This window comes from Medicago sativa, chromosome 1 (genome assembly GCF_051527215.1).
Source record: "Medicago sativa cultivar Bolivia chromosome 1, Bolivia_mono, whole genome shotgun sequence".
In the NCBI taxonomy this organism is placed as follows: domain Eukaryota; kingdom Viridiplantae; phylum Streptophyta; class Magnoliopsida; order Fabales; family Fabaceae; genus Medicago; species Medicago sativa.
In genome coordinates this window covers 20,615,330-20,631,741 of record NC_140749.1, presented here as the reverse complement: position 1 = coordinate 20,631,741, position 16,412 = coordinate 20,615,330, and the positions used below count along the sequence as shown (strand labels likewise).

General features: G+C 34.4%; 3 protein-coding genes across 3 annotated transcripts; 2 read left to right on the top strand and 1 right to left on the bottom strand.

Annotated features, from left to right (window-relative positions):
* Nucleotides 1–1,534: 1,534 nt before the first annotated feature.
* Nucleotides 1,535–1,891, bottom strand: LOC146953506 (uncharacterized). Its single transcript, XM_085741562.1, has one exon. It carries the CDS (start codon nt 1,889–1,891, stop codon nt 1,535–1,537), a length of 357 nt encoding a protein of 118 aa, XP_085597688.1.
* Nucleotides 1,892–4,551: 2,660 nt separating this feature from the next.
* On the top strand, nt 4,552–7,966 carry LOC146953505 (protein VACUOLELESS GAMETOPHYTES-like). Its single transcript, XM_085710394.1, has 2 exons — nt 4,552–5,028; nt 6,717–7,966. The coding sequence occupies exons 1-2, from the start codon at nt 4,617–4,619 to the stop codon at nt 7,244–7,246; spliced, it is 942 nt and encodes a 313-aa protein (XP_085566520.1). The 5' UTR covers nt 4,552–4,616; the 3' UTR covers nt 7,247–7,966.
* Nucleotides 7,967–13,776: 5,810 nt separating this feature from the next.
* Nucleotides 13,777–14,863, top strand: LOC146953504 (uncharacterized). Its single transcript, XM_085741557.1, has 2 exons — nt 13,777–14,190; nt 14,753–14,863. The coding sequence occupies exons 1-2, from the start codon at nt 13,777–13,779 to the stop codon at nt 14,861–14,863; spliced, it is 525 nt and encodes a 174-aa protein (XP_085597683.1).
* Nucleotides 14,864–16,412: the final 1,549 nt, after the last annotated feature.

The window sequence follows — 16,412 nt, the reverse complement described above, 5'->3', positions numbered from 1 at the left end:
ATAAACTAAATATTCCTTTATATATATAAATATAGATAAATAGATAATTGAAGCTAGTTTTCCTTGGGTCTGGTTATGGTGCATAAGCAAAATTTATGCACCATGCATAAGCCCAAACCGGATCCGGCCCAGTAAACCAAGCCCAGACGAATATTGCTTTCTCCACCCGCGAAATTACTTTCTCCACCCGCGAAACTTGCTTTCTCCACCAGCGAAATTACTTTCTCTACCTAGACCAAGACAAAACAAAAAATAACGGACACTTTTTTATTCAATGCGCCTGTAACAACTTCTCCGACGCCTGTAACAACTTCCGGCACCGGCGTTACCAACTTCAAACACACCGTCGACGTTTTCCACCATCATCATCACCGTCGTAGTTCACATTCATCATCTCCGTCGTCCTTTTCTGCAAATTTCATCATCACCGTTCGCATTTCCTACTTTTTTCACCGTAAGTTCCGTAACCGCCACCGTAACCGTTTTCATCGAGAATCATCACCACCGCACTTCATCTTCTTCAACATAAACTTCGTGCAGAAACTGAACTTCATGAAACCATCTTCTTCGTCATTACGGTTTTGAAACTGAACTTCAAAATCAACAAAACTCATCAAAAATGAAATATAAACAGGTTAGAACTTATCTTGTGCTTTAAAATAATTAAAATGTGTTTTGAAAGAGATTTTGTTAGTTGAAAACCATTTCTGTTTAGTTTGGAAAGTAACTGAATCTGTGAAACCCTAAATTGACATTCTAATTTTGAATTGTGGAAAATGAAATAATATTAATGGTTTCAGAGTGATTAAATATGCTGATTATAGTATGTTTTGTATAAAAAATATGCCAAAACCATTTGCCTGTGGAAATGGTTTCTGCGAGTTTCACTCTGAAACCATTTTCCTGTGGAAATGGTTTCAAAGTGTCATGATATAAATTGTGTTGTAGATCTTGTTCAATTATACTGTTGTTGTTGTTTGTTTGTTCATGATATAAATTAATCATGTAGATCTTGTTACTATTGGAAAATTGTTCATGTAGATCTTGTTCATGATGTTAGTTGTACTTTGTAAGCACTTGTGATGGGCAAATGGTTTTGGTAAACTCTGGAAAATATGTTAAAATCATTATGCTGGGCAAATGGTTTTGGTCCGTTGTACTTCAAAACCATTGTGCTGAGCAAATGGTTTTGGTCAGTTGTACTCCAAAACAATTGTCTGTATTTAATGGTTATATTTGTTCATCCAGGTGGAAAAAACTACAGAGGAAGATACAATTCCATCATTCAGTTTAGGGATTACACAAATGCAGGAGGAAGAGGAAAAGAATATCAATGACTCATCATCTGCTGGGCAAAGTGCAAAGAAACAAGAGAGTAAGGGCAAAGAAAAGAAGGAGCACATAACCAGGAGTAACAAAAAGAAACAAGAGAGTCAAAAACTATTGGAGGATAAACCAAATAATGTGACTGGTTCATCATCTGGTGGTTCACCAGCCACCATCTCCTTTTGACGAGTTGTCATTAGATAATTCTTTAAATCCGAAAACCGAAAAGGAAGATTTTCCGTGCCTCCAACTCCTTGGCCCATAACTTCATAAGCAAACTTCCCTTCTTGAATCCTTCTTTGTTACAAACATAACGCAAATAATGTACCTTATCCGATTTCTTATTGTTTGAATTGTTCTTAGACTTCAAAAAACTCCTAACAGAAAATCCAGTATTATATGCATAATCAAAATAAAAATCTTCAATCTCCTTAATAGATGTAAAGACCAAAGACTTCCATGATTCTTTATCATTATAGGAATGACATCGAGAACTATCCGCATCAATAACTGAATTTTCAACCGTCAATTGTCCACTCTCAGATGAAGTTGATATCAAATCCATTTAAAACAGCACCAAACACTAATAAGAACAAAAAAACCATTAGATAGGATAGATTGAAACTAATGAAAACTCTGAAAAACTATGCTAAAACCATTGGCCCGTGGAAATGGTTTTGATAAGTTTTACTCTAAAACCATTGGCCTGTGGAAATGGTTGTGGTGAGTAATAAGCTAAATTCATACTGCATCATTAATTTTAAATGATTCAATCATCAGTTTTATAGCATTGAGTTAAAAATTCAAAGATTGAATATTCAAATTGAGTTAAGAACATCACAGATTGAATCAAATTAACATTATTGATCATTTACTTCAGTTGATACAAATGCAGTAATCAAAAAAAGTAAAATATCAAATATTGCAATGATTCAATCAAGTAAAATTCAGTTTACTTCAGTTTTATAGCATAAGTTTTATAGAATCATTTTTCAATTCAATGATCCTTTACATCAGTTTACTTCAGTTTTATAGCATCAGTTTTCAATTCAATGTTTCAACAGTAATTTTATATAGTCAACATTAATTTTCAATGATTCAACCATAAGCTTTGTATGTAAAAATCTATTCTAAAACCATTGGCCTGTGGATATGGTTTTGGTAAGTTATACTCAAAAACCATTGCCCTGTGCATATGGTTTTGGTGAGTAATCATCAGTTTTATAGCATTGAGTTAATAAATCACAGGTTGAATATTCACATTGAGATAAAAACATCACATATTAAATATTCACATTGCATCAGAGATTGAATGATTCAAATCTGTGATTTAACCTCACATTGAATGAGTTAAAAATCACAGATTAAAACATCATAGAATCATTGCAATGATTGAATGAGTTAAACTGATGATTACTCCAAAACAGTGAGAATAGTGAGAATAGCGGTGCCGGCGATGGATTTCTGTGATGAATCAAATTGGAGAGTCGGAAGAATCGGAAGAATCAGCGGTGCCGGCGATGGATTTCTGTGATGAAATCAGTGAGAATCAGTGAGAATCGGAAGAATCGGAAGAATCAGTGAGAATCGGAAGAATCGGAAGAAACAGTGAGAATCAGAAGAATGAAGATGGAGAAAGCGAGTAAGGGTGAATGACGTCGAAGAGAAGGAGGAGAATCACGTCGCAGAAGCAAGCGACGCTGAGAATCACGTCGGAATGGCAGGAAACCGGTGAGAAACCGGTGAGAATCTTGATTGCGCCGGCGACGGAATCTGAAAACGGTGACAATCGGAAAAAAGAGACGAAACACTGTAGCAAACAGAAAGCATAAGATTAAAACACGTGTACAAAATCTGACGGTTATGATATGTTTGAGCTGAAGCATCAGATTATAACACCTGTCCTTAATCTAATGGTTCAGATTGGCTTATGCATGGTGCATATAAATAGGCTTATGCATAATAACTTTTGCCGTTTTCCTTGCCCTCACACCAAAAAGAACTCATGTTTTCCCTTTGTAACAAAAAATAAATAAATAAACTCTTGCTAAAATAAAATAAAATAAAATAACATAACTCATGTTTCGAGAGTGTATTCAAACCCCATCAACTATATGAAAGTAAATATTTGCACATGTAAAATTACGTGTGTGCGTGTGTGCGTGTGTTATTTTGTTGTTGACAAAAAGTGGTTTAATTTTCTTGAATGCATTACGAACTCATATTTGGGGCGAAGAAAGTAGCCTCCTAATAATTACATACCCTCACATGCCATTGTTTCTTCTCTTTAGATCGATGGGCGGGGATGAGAAGAAATTGAGGGAAAAAAGAAAGAAATCTATAATTTGATTCTCTTTATTTTAATAAAGCATTGAAAATAAATATAAGATCATTGATCAACAAAAAATTCAGTGGAAAAGAGAGAGAAACTAAATAGATGATAGATTATCCATAAGTTATTAATTTTTCTAGATTATCCATAAGTTATTAATTTTTCTTTAAGTTTATTAAGATAAGATACCAATTTTAGTATGTAAAAAAATCAAATCAAATCAAAATAAAAGATGTGACAGATCATTTGATAATCCATAAGGATTAGTTGGAAAGGCCCACAAGGCAAATGGAGAGAAAAAATATTTCAGACACACAACAAGGTGGCACAGACACAAAGCATCGTGAACAAAGAATATAATTCTTAGCAATAATTTTTTCTTTCTTTCTATTATTACACAACCAAATAAACATTTTTTTTTTAAGGAACACAAAACTTTCTAAATATACTAAAAATAAGGTAAGATTACACTCGTGATCTTTCAATTTAATTTTAATGATTTAGTAATTTAATTTTTTATGTAAGAATTTTCAAACTTTAAATCTATAATTTTATTTTTTGTAATCTCTCAATCTTCACATCTATGATTTATTTTCTCGTGAGCTCTCAATATTCAAATTTCAATTGCGTGATACAATAATGCAGACATAACATAAAAATCCATAGTTTCACGACTATAATTGCGATTGGGAAACCGTAATACAAGAATGACTCGTAAAAAGATTATTGTTGAAAAAGTTGCTATCCTTTGTGTCGCATGCACATGCAAGATGCCTTAATACATAGCATCTTTTTTTTTTCTTTCTAATTTCACAGGGTGTAATTTAAAAAAACACAAACAGTGTGTGACTTTTGTAGCATTATATATTCTCCACAATGTCTAACCATTAGCTACATGCACCAAAGAAATAGAACTAAAAATAGCAATAGGTGTGTGATCAAATAAGTAATCATAATAATGATGATGAGGAAGCAAAAAAAAGTAGAGAAGAAAACAAACACCTTCCTACTAGAAAAATCACCAACTAAGGAATACCAAATCACAGCTCCAAGTCATGATGATCAATATTATTCCAAAGTCACAACTATAGTCACAAAAAAATCACCTCCTCCAATTGAATTTCCTACTTCTCCACAACTCATATTTGGAGAAGAAATAATTCATTTTAGTCATCCACAACACCCTCTCTCAATGGTGGACCTTCCTGACCTCTTTATTTGTGTAGGGTGTAAAGAATATGGCTCTGGCAAGAGATTTGTTTGTCAACAATGTAATTATCAACTTCATGACTTTTGTGCTTTGGCTCCTCCTGCCCTTAAGGCTCATCCTTTCCATTCCCAACATGCAATGTTGTTCCATTCCAAACCAGGTACTAACTATCTCCATAAATTTTACCAATTAATAGTTGAATTATTTGATTATATGATTTATAACTTTGTTGTTAACAAATTATTATAGTTTAAATATAATGATTTTTTTTCTGTGACAGAATTTTAATATAATGATTAAATGAAGTACTAATTCGTATTTACATTTGAAATTATTACAAGTTGTAGATGTCTATGATACATTTTTTTAATAAAAAAACAAACTCTTTAAGCATCTAGCAATTACTCACAGAGACACCTATCAGACAATAGCTGTTCGTTGTTAAATGATAGTTAACAATTGTTTCATAGTTTCTAAATCGGTAAAATCACCTATTAAATTGGTTCATTTAAATCGGTAACCGATTTAAAAAGTGCCGGAACGATAGTTAACTAGTGTTTTATATGTCTATAAGTAATCGGTAGATCTCTAAAGAGCAGTCTTAAAATTAAACTTGCTCTCTTTTAATAAGTTTGTATTTTTCGATCTTTGTAAGAGATCCCCATATATTGTGGCATTAAATAGGCTTTTGCTTTCCTCAGTTTTATTTTTTGTAAATCCAATATTTTCCATTTTATTTACTTTTTATGCATGGCATATTGGCATTTCTTTTGGCGCATAGTGGCATATTCTTAAACAATGATTAGTTCAAATTCTAATCTTTACTCTAATATTTTTTTTTTGTTTTTGTGATGTGGCCGGGGTTTGAACCCCAGACCTTGCATATATTATGCATTGTCCCTACCAACTGAGTTAAGCTCACGGGGACACAATTATACTAATTTTAACTAATACGGAGCTCTTTAAAACAAAGCCTAATTGAGTCAATCATTCAGTTTGAAAGAATGAATTAAAACAGAAAAAATTGAAAGAATTAAAATATGAGAATATATCCCCCCATGTCACAATTTCATCTAATGAAATCTCCACCATCAATAATAATAAAATATAGATGGATAGTTTAAAATAGACTAAATTACAATAGATGTCCTTTAAGTTTGAGGTTTGTAACAAATTGGTTCTTTAAGTTATTTTGCTCTCACACAAGTCCTTTAAGTTTGAGGTTTGTAACAGATTAATGATCCTTTAAGTTATTTTGGTCACACATAAGTCCTTTAAGTTTGTAAACATTTTCGATTTAGTCCTTCCTTCTGCCATATCATTGTTTGGTTAACTTAAGGACTAAATTGAAAACGTTTACAAACTTAAAGGACTTATGTGTGACCAAAATAACTTAAAGGACCAATATGTTACAAATCTCAAACTTAAAGGACTTATGTGTGATCAAAATAACTTAAATGACTAATCTGTTACAAACCTCAAACTTAAAGGACTCTTGGTGTAATTTAGCCTTTAAAATATAATAAATAGGAAATGGAAGATTTTATGGTGGAGCTAAAGAGTGGTGAAGCTTGAACTAACTTTTTTAGCGAATCAAAATAAATATGGCTTAATTGCAGTTTTAAAAATAAATGTTAAATATATTTTGATCCCTATAAATATTTCAACTTTTCATTTTAGTTCCTCTAAAAAATTTCTTCCACTTTTAGTCCTCCAAAAAAATTTCATCTTCACTTTTGGTCCCTCATTTAAAGTAAACTCAAATTGTGTACATCCCTACTCTTTAACATTGCATATGGTTCTTGATTTCATTCTCATTATGGCGTGCATGAATTTTATATATTTCAGTGAAAAGTGGAAAGACAAAATCCAAATGCGACGTTTGTGGCAAACCAACAAAAGGCTATACATTCATATGCACTGCATGCGCTTTCCAAATGCATCCATGTTGTGCCATGCTCAACACAGAAATTGAATTCCCAAATCATCCACACACTCTCAAACTTACACATTCAACAACCACCACCGGGGCCGCAACAAACACCGATCTTTCCAACACGATCGTTTGCAACGAGTGCAAGAAACGAAGGTCGGGGAAAGTGTATCGGTGCACGGTGTGTAACTACAATCTTCATGCATTTTGTGCTAAGAATAAAGTTAATGGTCTTCAAGCTAATGGTATTAGGCTTCCTGAAAAACCAAGTGTTCTTTCTGCTGCTGCTAAAGTTGCTTCTCAAGTTGTGATTGAATTTATTGGTGGGTTTGTTGAAGGTATTGGTGAAAGTATGGGTGAAGTTCTTGTTCAAAATATTACCAAAGGAGGAAATGGAACTCTAACCAGTGCTAATAATAATACTACTACAAAACCTCGTAAATAATATTTTTTACTATATATCTTCTCATGTTTTTCTCTAGTCCATGGAGGAGAAGGAATAGTACATAAAAACAAGTATTTTAGAACCATATGAGGATTAATTAATTTGGAATTCAACGGTTAAATATTACACACATTCATAGCGTGAGTTAGCAGCTTGAAGCTATTGTATCAAAATCGGATGTCTTTCATTTTTATTCAAGTCGACATCAGTATAATCGATGTATCGGGCTTAAAATTATGGGTAATGTTTGATGGATACTCCACCGACTCATTCTACACATAAGATGGGAATGTGGGCCCACTTGAGTAGAATGGATGGATGAGGTATACACCAAACATTACCTTAAAATTATATTTATTGATCTGACTTTGATCAAAAAGCCTCTCAATTGCTACAAATGATTGCGTGAAATCTCAATTGAAGAAAATCCAAATTCCCTTGTGATTTTATCATTAAGGTTCATTTTACTTGTTGTTTGTCTTTCTCCTAGAAATGAGAACAAACGGAAATAGACTCGTGTGTGTGTATATATATATATATATGTATGTATGTATGTATGTATGTATGTATGTAAGAATATTGTGTATCACTAGTTAGGCAGTAGTACAGCTTCATATTTATTTTATTTTTTTCTGCTGAAAGTTTGTTTGGTAACATTTGTGTGTAAACTGAAAAATTTGATATGAAGATAATGTATGTATTTGTCATTTATTTTGTAAAGATTCTATAAAAACTAGCGAAAAGATGGGCACCCACGTTCTCGTTTTTCTGCTCTTTTTATTGCGCTAACGTTTGAAAATAATGAACGGTGTTTTTTTATGAAATTTTGATTTTGATTAAAACTAAAAATATAAATGTTTGTTGCTTTCAAGTTATAACTGACCATAATTATCTATTTCAATGACACCAACAATATAACAAAAAAATATAATCTAAATTCTTTTTTTAATGACACCAACAACAATCTTTATTATAGAAAAAGTTGTTTAAATGTATAATTGGGATAATTAAAAAATAAATATAAATATACTCATCTAGTTTGTTACACTTTTTAAATGATAAAGGAAAGAACTAGACATATATGTATTCATATCATCCTTAAAAAAAATGTATTCATATCGTGTTTGTTACATTTTTTTTAATAGTTAAATTTATTCTTATCTATTTGTTACATGTATTATTTGTATTGAAAATTGAGGGCATTTTTGGAAAGAAAAAGTCAGCTCAAAAAAGCTGAAGGGTTATTTTGTTTATATATAGTATAGATGTTAATGAGGTGCCCTAGTATGGTCGCTTTTAAAATAGTACAATGTTGAACTTGTAACATGTTATATCATGTTTTCATGTGTTCTTTATTTTTATTTCTTTTTATCCAATACCAATCATTCCTCCACGGATTTTTAAATTTATTTTTATTTCTTTTTATCCAATACCAATCATTCCTCCACGGATTTTTAAAATTTGAAGAAAAGAATCTAGAAACTGTTTCAATAAAGAAAGAAAAAAAAGTTCTTATGGATTTAATTTACAAGCTTGCATCCATCTAATGAATTAGCACTAGGTTCTATGGGTGTCCATAACGAAGTAGTGACTAAGGCGCTCGTTGCATATGAATGACAATGACAAAAAAGGTAAAGAGGAAAAGTCTGAAGAAAACTAAAATAAACAAAGATTTTGATGCTAATCTGGAGCCAACAGACCTTAGCGGAAAAAAGAAAAGAACATGATGATTAAAAATTATATTCTCGAATTTATTCTGATAATATTTACGAAATCGAACCCGCTGATGGTGTTGGTTTGGGATATGCATCAAAGTCTCATTTCAATTTCCAAGATGTCAATTTGGGTGGTTTAGTTACTATGCCTTTAAATGACTTCTAAAATGGACTGCTCGGATTAGAGGGTTATTGAGCTGGATACCAAGTTTTAAAACCCTTACCTCAATCCCATAATGCATACTCCTCCCCATAACAAGATCTCCAGCTTCCAACTTCTAATGAAAAACCTGCATCAGATTCTTATCCTGCTCGCCATGACCCGAGAGAATAATTACATCACCTTCATCAATATCACCATCATACCTACCGGAAATAATCATAATAGTAGCAATCGGTTCACCATTTGAACTCATACTCCCAGGCAAATAATTGATCTCAACTTGTGGTTCACCATGTAAATCAACCACACATAACTCCATTCTATACAAAAACACATCGCCAATACAAATTCCAGGATTCGCACCAACGATACTCTTATCACGATTCAGCCACAAACCATGGCTCCTCATTGTAGTAAATGCTTTCAAATCACTTCTCACTCTTGTAGCATTAAAATTTCCTTCTTCTTTAGCCATAGCCAAAACAAACCGAATCATACATCATCCCAGTCCTCCAAACAATGTCCCGAAACAGACGCTTATCTAGTAACCCTAGATTCGTCATTCGAACAAGCAGGGCATTGTGGTAATTATTCTAAGCAGTAGAAACCGAAACAAAGGCTCTTGTGTCTTGATCTTCATCAATAACATCATTGTTTTGGGTTTGTTGTTCTAATCCTTCGGTGAATCGCAATTCACCAAAGGATTAGAACAACAAACCCAAAACAATGATGTTATTGGTGAAGATCAAGACACAAGAGCCTTTGTTTCGATTTCTACTTCTCATAAACATTAGAGATAATCTTGTGCTTCACACATGGGAGAGTACGAAGATAGGAGGCGGAAGATTCAATTATCTATGGCGACCAGGTTAAAATGACGGTTTTTCTAGGCTAGGAGGTTATGAGGATACGTCCAAGATAACTCCCTGGAAGTTCTCTTCCAAGGAAAGTAGGTTGAGCATAAAAGGATCATTGGGGACTCTAAGAAGGGGACCACTTTTACAAATATGGATGAGTTCTAGTTCCAATGATATGGTGTATACCATATCGTAATTTATTTAGTCGAAAGAAAGCGTACTAGAGATTCATTGGTGCGGCGGTGCTATGCTAGCTCATTGTAGAGGTAGTTCTTAGGTGAGAGTACATTGATATTAAAAAAGAGAGAGCCTAGAGATAACTCTCTAGAAGAGTCAATTTCCATTAGTAATGGCATGTCGTTCCCCTTATATAGGGGTTCCCAACCATAACCATTTTCGTGAATCTCGACAAAGAATGCGCTAGTTAGTTAGAGATCGTATCAACATTATGGGCATAACAATTCTCTTGTACGGCTAGGTGCAAGGAGGATGGGAAATACTTGTGTGACATTAATGTCACGATGACATTAAATCTGGGTCACACATTGGGTGACATTAGATGTGTTGTGTGGCCCAGATGCAATGGCAATGACAATGTGTGGCCCAGATGCAATGGTACGGTGACATTAATGTCACCAAAGTGCCACCCGTGCAAGGAATATCTTTTGTGGTCCGCCAATCCGAAGTAGATTATGGATTATTGGACCATTATGTTTTGGGCAGCCGATATGAGATTAAGCATAGTCCAAAACAACAATTTTTAATACAAAATTTAAAATATATAATGAAAATTCAGCAAAACTTTTCGAATGCAAGACACAAGTCTCAAACTAGTTATCCATTAAAAAAAAAGTCTCAAACTAGTTATAAATACAATGACTTATGTGAATAGTTTATCTCATTAATATTGAGGGTGTAATTCTCAGTTTTCTATGATGCAATAGTTTATCATATCACACAGTGAACTTGGACTGTTTTATCCTGGATGTGGCACGGTCGATAGTCTGACTTTCACAAATTTTGATCAGTGTCGCAAAACGTCAAAAAGTGAACAATCTGATTGTGTTCAATGTATTTTCGAATTACAAAACCAACAATAGCTTCGGTGGCTGAGCATTCTTTTTCTGAATAAGCTTTAAAAATTCAAATTTAACAGTTTGAAAATCCAAAACCCAACGACATGGAGTATGTAAACAGTCGTCAACGAGAGAAAGCTGTTATGACATATTAGGGCGGGCAGTCCTTAGAACAATCATATACACACTTCCCATACATTAACGGTGACATCATTGAGAAGAAGCTGTTATTACATGTCATTGTAGCACAATCGAGTTTGCAGTGAAAATTGTTTGCTTTAGATGCAGATGCAAGAATTAATACAATCATTGTCATTATCATGACCATAGTCATAACATTTTTCATCTCACTCTTTGCCATAGTTTTTATTTAAGTTTGGTTAGACAATCTAAGTGGAATAAAACAACCTCCATTTATAATCACAAAGAAAACTCATGCCGATGATTTTATTAAAAAGTAATAATAAAATAAATTATACGTTTTATTTGAAATGTTATTATTTGGCAAACATTTTTGTTGCATTGAAAATCAATTCACTCATGGTTTCATTCTCATTTAACTGCACCTTGATTGAATTAATTGGCTTAATGGTATGAAGAAGGTTTTGACAAAGACAAAGCGGTTTCAGCACTGTTCCCATTTTGGTTATATAAACCCTATGTTTTGACGGATTGCATTTGTATGATGTTATGTCGAATGACATTGGTTAATTTAAGTGTGATACGTGACGATACAATTATTTTAGGAAAATGTTAAAAAATTTCCTTGAAGCATTGGTTAAGACGATACAAACAGAAATATTGTGTTGAAAAATGATATAAAAGGAGAATATGATTAACAATGACCTTAGTGATGACTTTGAAGATTACATTATAGAGACTGATGGGCATGAGTTTCTTAACTCTTGTAGGGTTGTTTTCTTTAGGAATAAGAAGAATAAGCAATCTCTAAGCAATTTTATCATCGATATTTCTACTACAAAATGGACAAGGGAAAACATAGACGACTGAGGAATACCAAAGTTTACCGTTATGAGTTACCAACATAGTCACAACTTGGTAATAAATATCTATAATATCAATTATATAAGGACAGTCACACAATTTCAACAACCAAACACCCCCTTCATGACCTCGAGCAATGACGTAAAAGTGAAAAATTATTACCAGTTGAACTTTAAAAGAACTTATAATATGTTGAGAATGTAAAATTAGAAACTTTTTAATGGCAATGTAAAAGTGCAAATATTTTAAAATTTTAGGTGTTTATTTTAAGAGCGATGCTAGCGTCACTCGTTTCTACACACGCCAACAAATACACCCACTACTATGCTGCCACGTCATTATTCTAATTAAATAGTGTTACAGGCAACCGGTACAGCTTGTTTCTAAATTACCCACATTTTCTCTCTCAAACCACCGGTCACCACTATCTCACCAAGCATCAGAGCCGGAAATCGTCGGTAGTCTTAGAAATTGTGGTTAAGCCTAACATAATCCTGCAAAACTGACTTCTGAGGTGAGGATTGTCCTCACTTATAAATACATTGTCATGTCATCTCTTATCCGATGTGGGACTCTTAACACACCCCTCACGACAAGCATTAATGGGCTTGGTTCATGGACATAAATGATGGGTGGTCTGATAGCATAAACTTGAGAGTATTACTTTTCCCATCTTATGCCTTTCCTCGTGCGCCCTATTTTTTTTTTCCAATTTTATCCCTGGTCCGGATTTCATATTCCGGAATGAATTGTTAGTATTTTTCAGATGTTTCCGGATTTTAAAATCCAGAATAGTATTTTAGCAGAAGTAAAATTAAAATAAAATGCGAATAAAAATAATAAACACAAATAAAAAGACATAAGAATAAAAAGAAATCATTTTATTAAAATATGAACAATATATTACAATAATTTTCAAGCTTTCAAGCTTTTTAAGCTTATTACATCCTAAAACTATTTCTAATCCTATCCTATTACATAAGTTATACCAGTGGCTCCAGCTCTAACTCCAGCCACTGATGAAGAGGAAAGAGGGTGGGAGGAAAGAAGATGGCGGGGAAGAAGAAAAGTTGTTGGTGGGGAGACAGAGGGGGCACATGTGCCTCTAGGGAACAAGAGACCATGATAGTCAACATGACACCCAGGCAAACCAACCTCAGATTCAGACTCACCCTTACCCTATTGACCGATCATATGACCCTTGATGGATTTCCAAAGAGGCCTCTTTCTATGAAAGGCCAACGATGGAAACACATCGTTGTAGAAGAGGATAAGAGAGAAAGAAGAAGGTGTGAGAAATTGTAGGAGAGGACCATATTTATAGGGGAGGGGGGATAAAAAAACGGTGGGGAAGCCATCAATGCCGGTCAAAAAACGTGTTTTTACACTTGACCACCGCCCAAAACGTTTGAAAAACGTTTTCTTTGTGGTGCAGACCACCGGCCAAAAGCTTCTGATGCAATCCGGAATATATAATCCGGAATGCACATACATTCCGGAAAAAGACGATAATGGGGTGGATCAAAGGAGAACTTCCGCCTTTGTGTATGGTGAGGGTTGGTTCGGATTTTAGAATCAGGAATTAATTCAGCATTTGATTCTTCTATGTGGCCCACGTTGCACCGACAATTTTTTTGGTCCACAGCACCCAAATACCTCTATAAATAGGGGTTCCTGATTTCATTACAAGTAAACTACACCAGGAAAAAAAATCATGGAATTCCCTGGCTTTGATCCGAACACCAAGCTAGCGGCAGTCTACTACAACGGTGGAACACCACCTCATCTGTTTAGGATTCGCGACGATGTCACCCTCTCTGGGCTGAAGGATGAGCTAGATCAAATCAACCGTCAACTCAACCACAGAGACACGAGGAGGGTGGTCGGTGTTGAATATCGATGTCCATTGTCCGACTCAGCCGGATCTCTACGCTTAAGCCGGATGAAGCTCACAAACGATGGCGACGTGAGAACCATGTTCTCTGTCTTTGGTCAGCACAGCGCTAGAGGACCGATCGAGTTGGACGCTTCGTTGGTTAGATCTGCTGAACAAATTCTGAAAAGTTTGCACCGGCCCAGGAACTACGAAGAGATCAGGGCTCTGCTGGAGGGTCCAGAGGAGGAAGAAGTTAATTTAGATGATCCGTGATAATGTGTTATGTTTTAATTAATTGCATGTTTTATGTTGTTTTAATTGCGTGTTAGTTATGTGTTGTTGAATTAAGTTGTTGCATTATGTTTTAATTGCGTGTTAGTTATGTGTTGTTGAGATTAATTGCGTGTTTTGTTATGTTTTAATTTACGGCAAAGATGTTCCTTTAATCGATAAAATCACCAAATATATGCTTTTCGGATTACTAAATCCGGAAAAACATAGGGCGTAAGTGTATTCCGAAAAACAAAATCCGGAATGCCTCAGTATAAGATTCTTTTGTATGGACCACATTGCACTAAGAGTTTATATGGTCCACAACATCCAAGGACCTCTATAAATACATCCTCTCCAGTTTTCACCTTCAATACCATCAAAACACACAAACACACCAAAGCAAACCATGCAAATTTTTGTCATCAAGCTGAGGATCTTTCTCATGCTGTTTTAAATATATAGATATCTATATAACGGCATGATGAAGATCCTCAGCATGCTGTCAAAAATATATAGATAGTCCTTGATGCCTCCTTGATAGATAGATAACTCAAAAATATCAAGAGGTTTCTATGAGTTAGATCTTGCTGCCTGCCAGATGAATATGTCATTTGGCAAGGCAGCAGGATCTAACTCAAAGAAATCCTCTTGAAAACACCTTGCCTTTCTTCATTGTGTTGCAGATCTAACTCCAAAGAAGAGGTTCTTATGAACTCGATCATGTCGGCCTGCCGATCGTAACATTTCAGTTGGCAGGCCGGCAGGATCGAGTTCAAAAGCTCCTCTTCGAACCACCTTCCCAAAAGAATCATCATTTATGCTATTCTGGTGCCGTTCGGACTATATAATCCGGAAATACTGCATGCATTCCGGATTATAAAATCCGGAACCACTCAGTAACAATTTGGCCGGTGACGTTTCACCAAAGCTTTGGCCGGTTAGTGGAGTTTGAAAGCGTTTTTTGGACGGTTTTGAATGAAAAACACGTTTTATTTGACTTCCAAATGACCTAGGACTTGTTTAAGGCTATAAAAAGGCTTGGATCTTCAACATTTTCCTTCATTCTTCTTCACCTCCTTTCTTACATTTTCTTCAAAAAAAATTTAGTTTTTTAGGTAGCTTTTAGGAGTGTTTGTGGTGTCATGGTCATTGTTGACCGCTCATACGACCCCTGCAATTGCATTGCAGCTTATGCGGGGGTCGTATAACGGTCAACAGAGACCCTTGACATCAAAGAAAGCCACAAAATATTCATATCGTATTTGTGCGAATTTTATATTCCGGAAACACTAACAATCTGGTTCGGAATATGTAATCCGGACCAGGGGTATTTTTGGAATTTTTGCAGGGCGCGCGAGAAGGCAGTAGTGTGGGAAAAGTACCCTCCAATATTTGCAGGGCGCGCGAGAAGCAGTAGGGTGGGAAAAGAAAGTAAATCTCTAAACTCGATATCATCTTATCTTAGAAATCATGGTTGGGCCTAACACAACCCCAAAAAATCGGTTTGTGAGGTAAGGATTATCCCTACTTATAAAAATATTGTCAGGTTATCTCTTATCCGATGTGGGACTCTTAACAAGTAGTTAGGTGGCGTTGATAGAGTACCACACCACTTGATCGTCACTTGTAAAATTACTCTCATGATTGAGAACAAGGTTGAGCAGTGTGGTCGGGATGAGTAGTAATAGAAACATGAGTAGAGGTAATGTGATTGTGATTGTGAGGGAAGAAGAAGAAGAAGAAATAAAAATATATATAAGTTTACGCAAAGAGCCGGTTAACATGTGAGTGATCAATAATCTTAAGCAACGTGACCCGCTAGTTGAGCCTGTGACACCATTAAAGCATGGTAATAAATAGAGTAATGATATTTTGACAATAACAATAACATAACGACTGTAACACGATTTCAACAACCAAACACCCCTAGCATGCAGTGAAGAAAAAGTGAAAAACTATTACCAATTGAATTTTAAAATAACTTATAACAAGGAGGAAATGTAAAATAAAAAAATAAAATATGGTAGTGTAAAATTAGACACAGATTAAAATTTTAAGAATCTATTTTAATATCTAAATAATATGTTTAGAAAATTATGAGAATGTTACAATTTCTATATCAACTTCAATGGATACTGGAATAAACTGATAAAAGATTTAATCCTTAGTCATAGATCAATAGATAAATATTATAGCATCTC

What these genes read in the sequence shown, in the direction of transcription:
- LOC146953506 (XM_085741562.1), bottom strand. Translation starts at nt 1,891, where the DNA reads ATGGATTTGATATCAACTTCATCTGAGAGTGGACAATTGACGGTTGAA.
- LOC146953505 (XM_085710394.1), top strand. Translation starts at nt 4,617, where the DNA reads ATGATGATGAGGAAGCAAAAAAAAGTAGAGAAGAAAACAAACACCTTC. An exon ending in GTTGTTCCATTCCAAACCAG is followed by an intron (nt 5,029 to 6,716) that starts GTACTAACTATC and finishes TATATATTTCAG; the next exon opens with TGAAAAGTGGAAAGACAAAA.
- LOC146953504 (XM_085741557.1), top strand. Translation starts at nt 13,777, where the DNA reads ATGGAATTCCCTGGCTTTGATCCGAACACCAAGCTAGCGGCAGTCTAC. An exon ending in AGGGTCCAGAGGAGGAAGAA is followed by an intron (nt 14,191 to 14,752) that starts GTTAATTTAGAT and finishes CCTCCTTGATAG; the next exon opens with ATAGATAACTCAAAAATATC.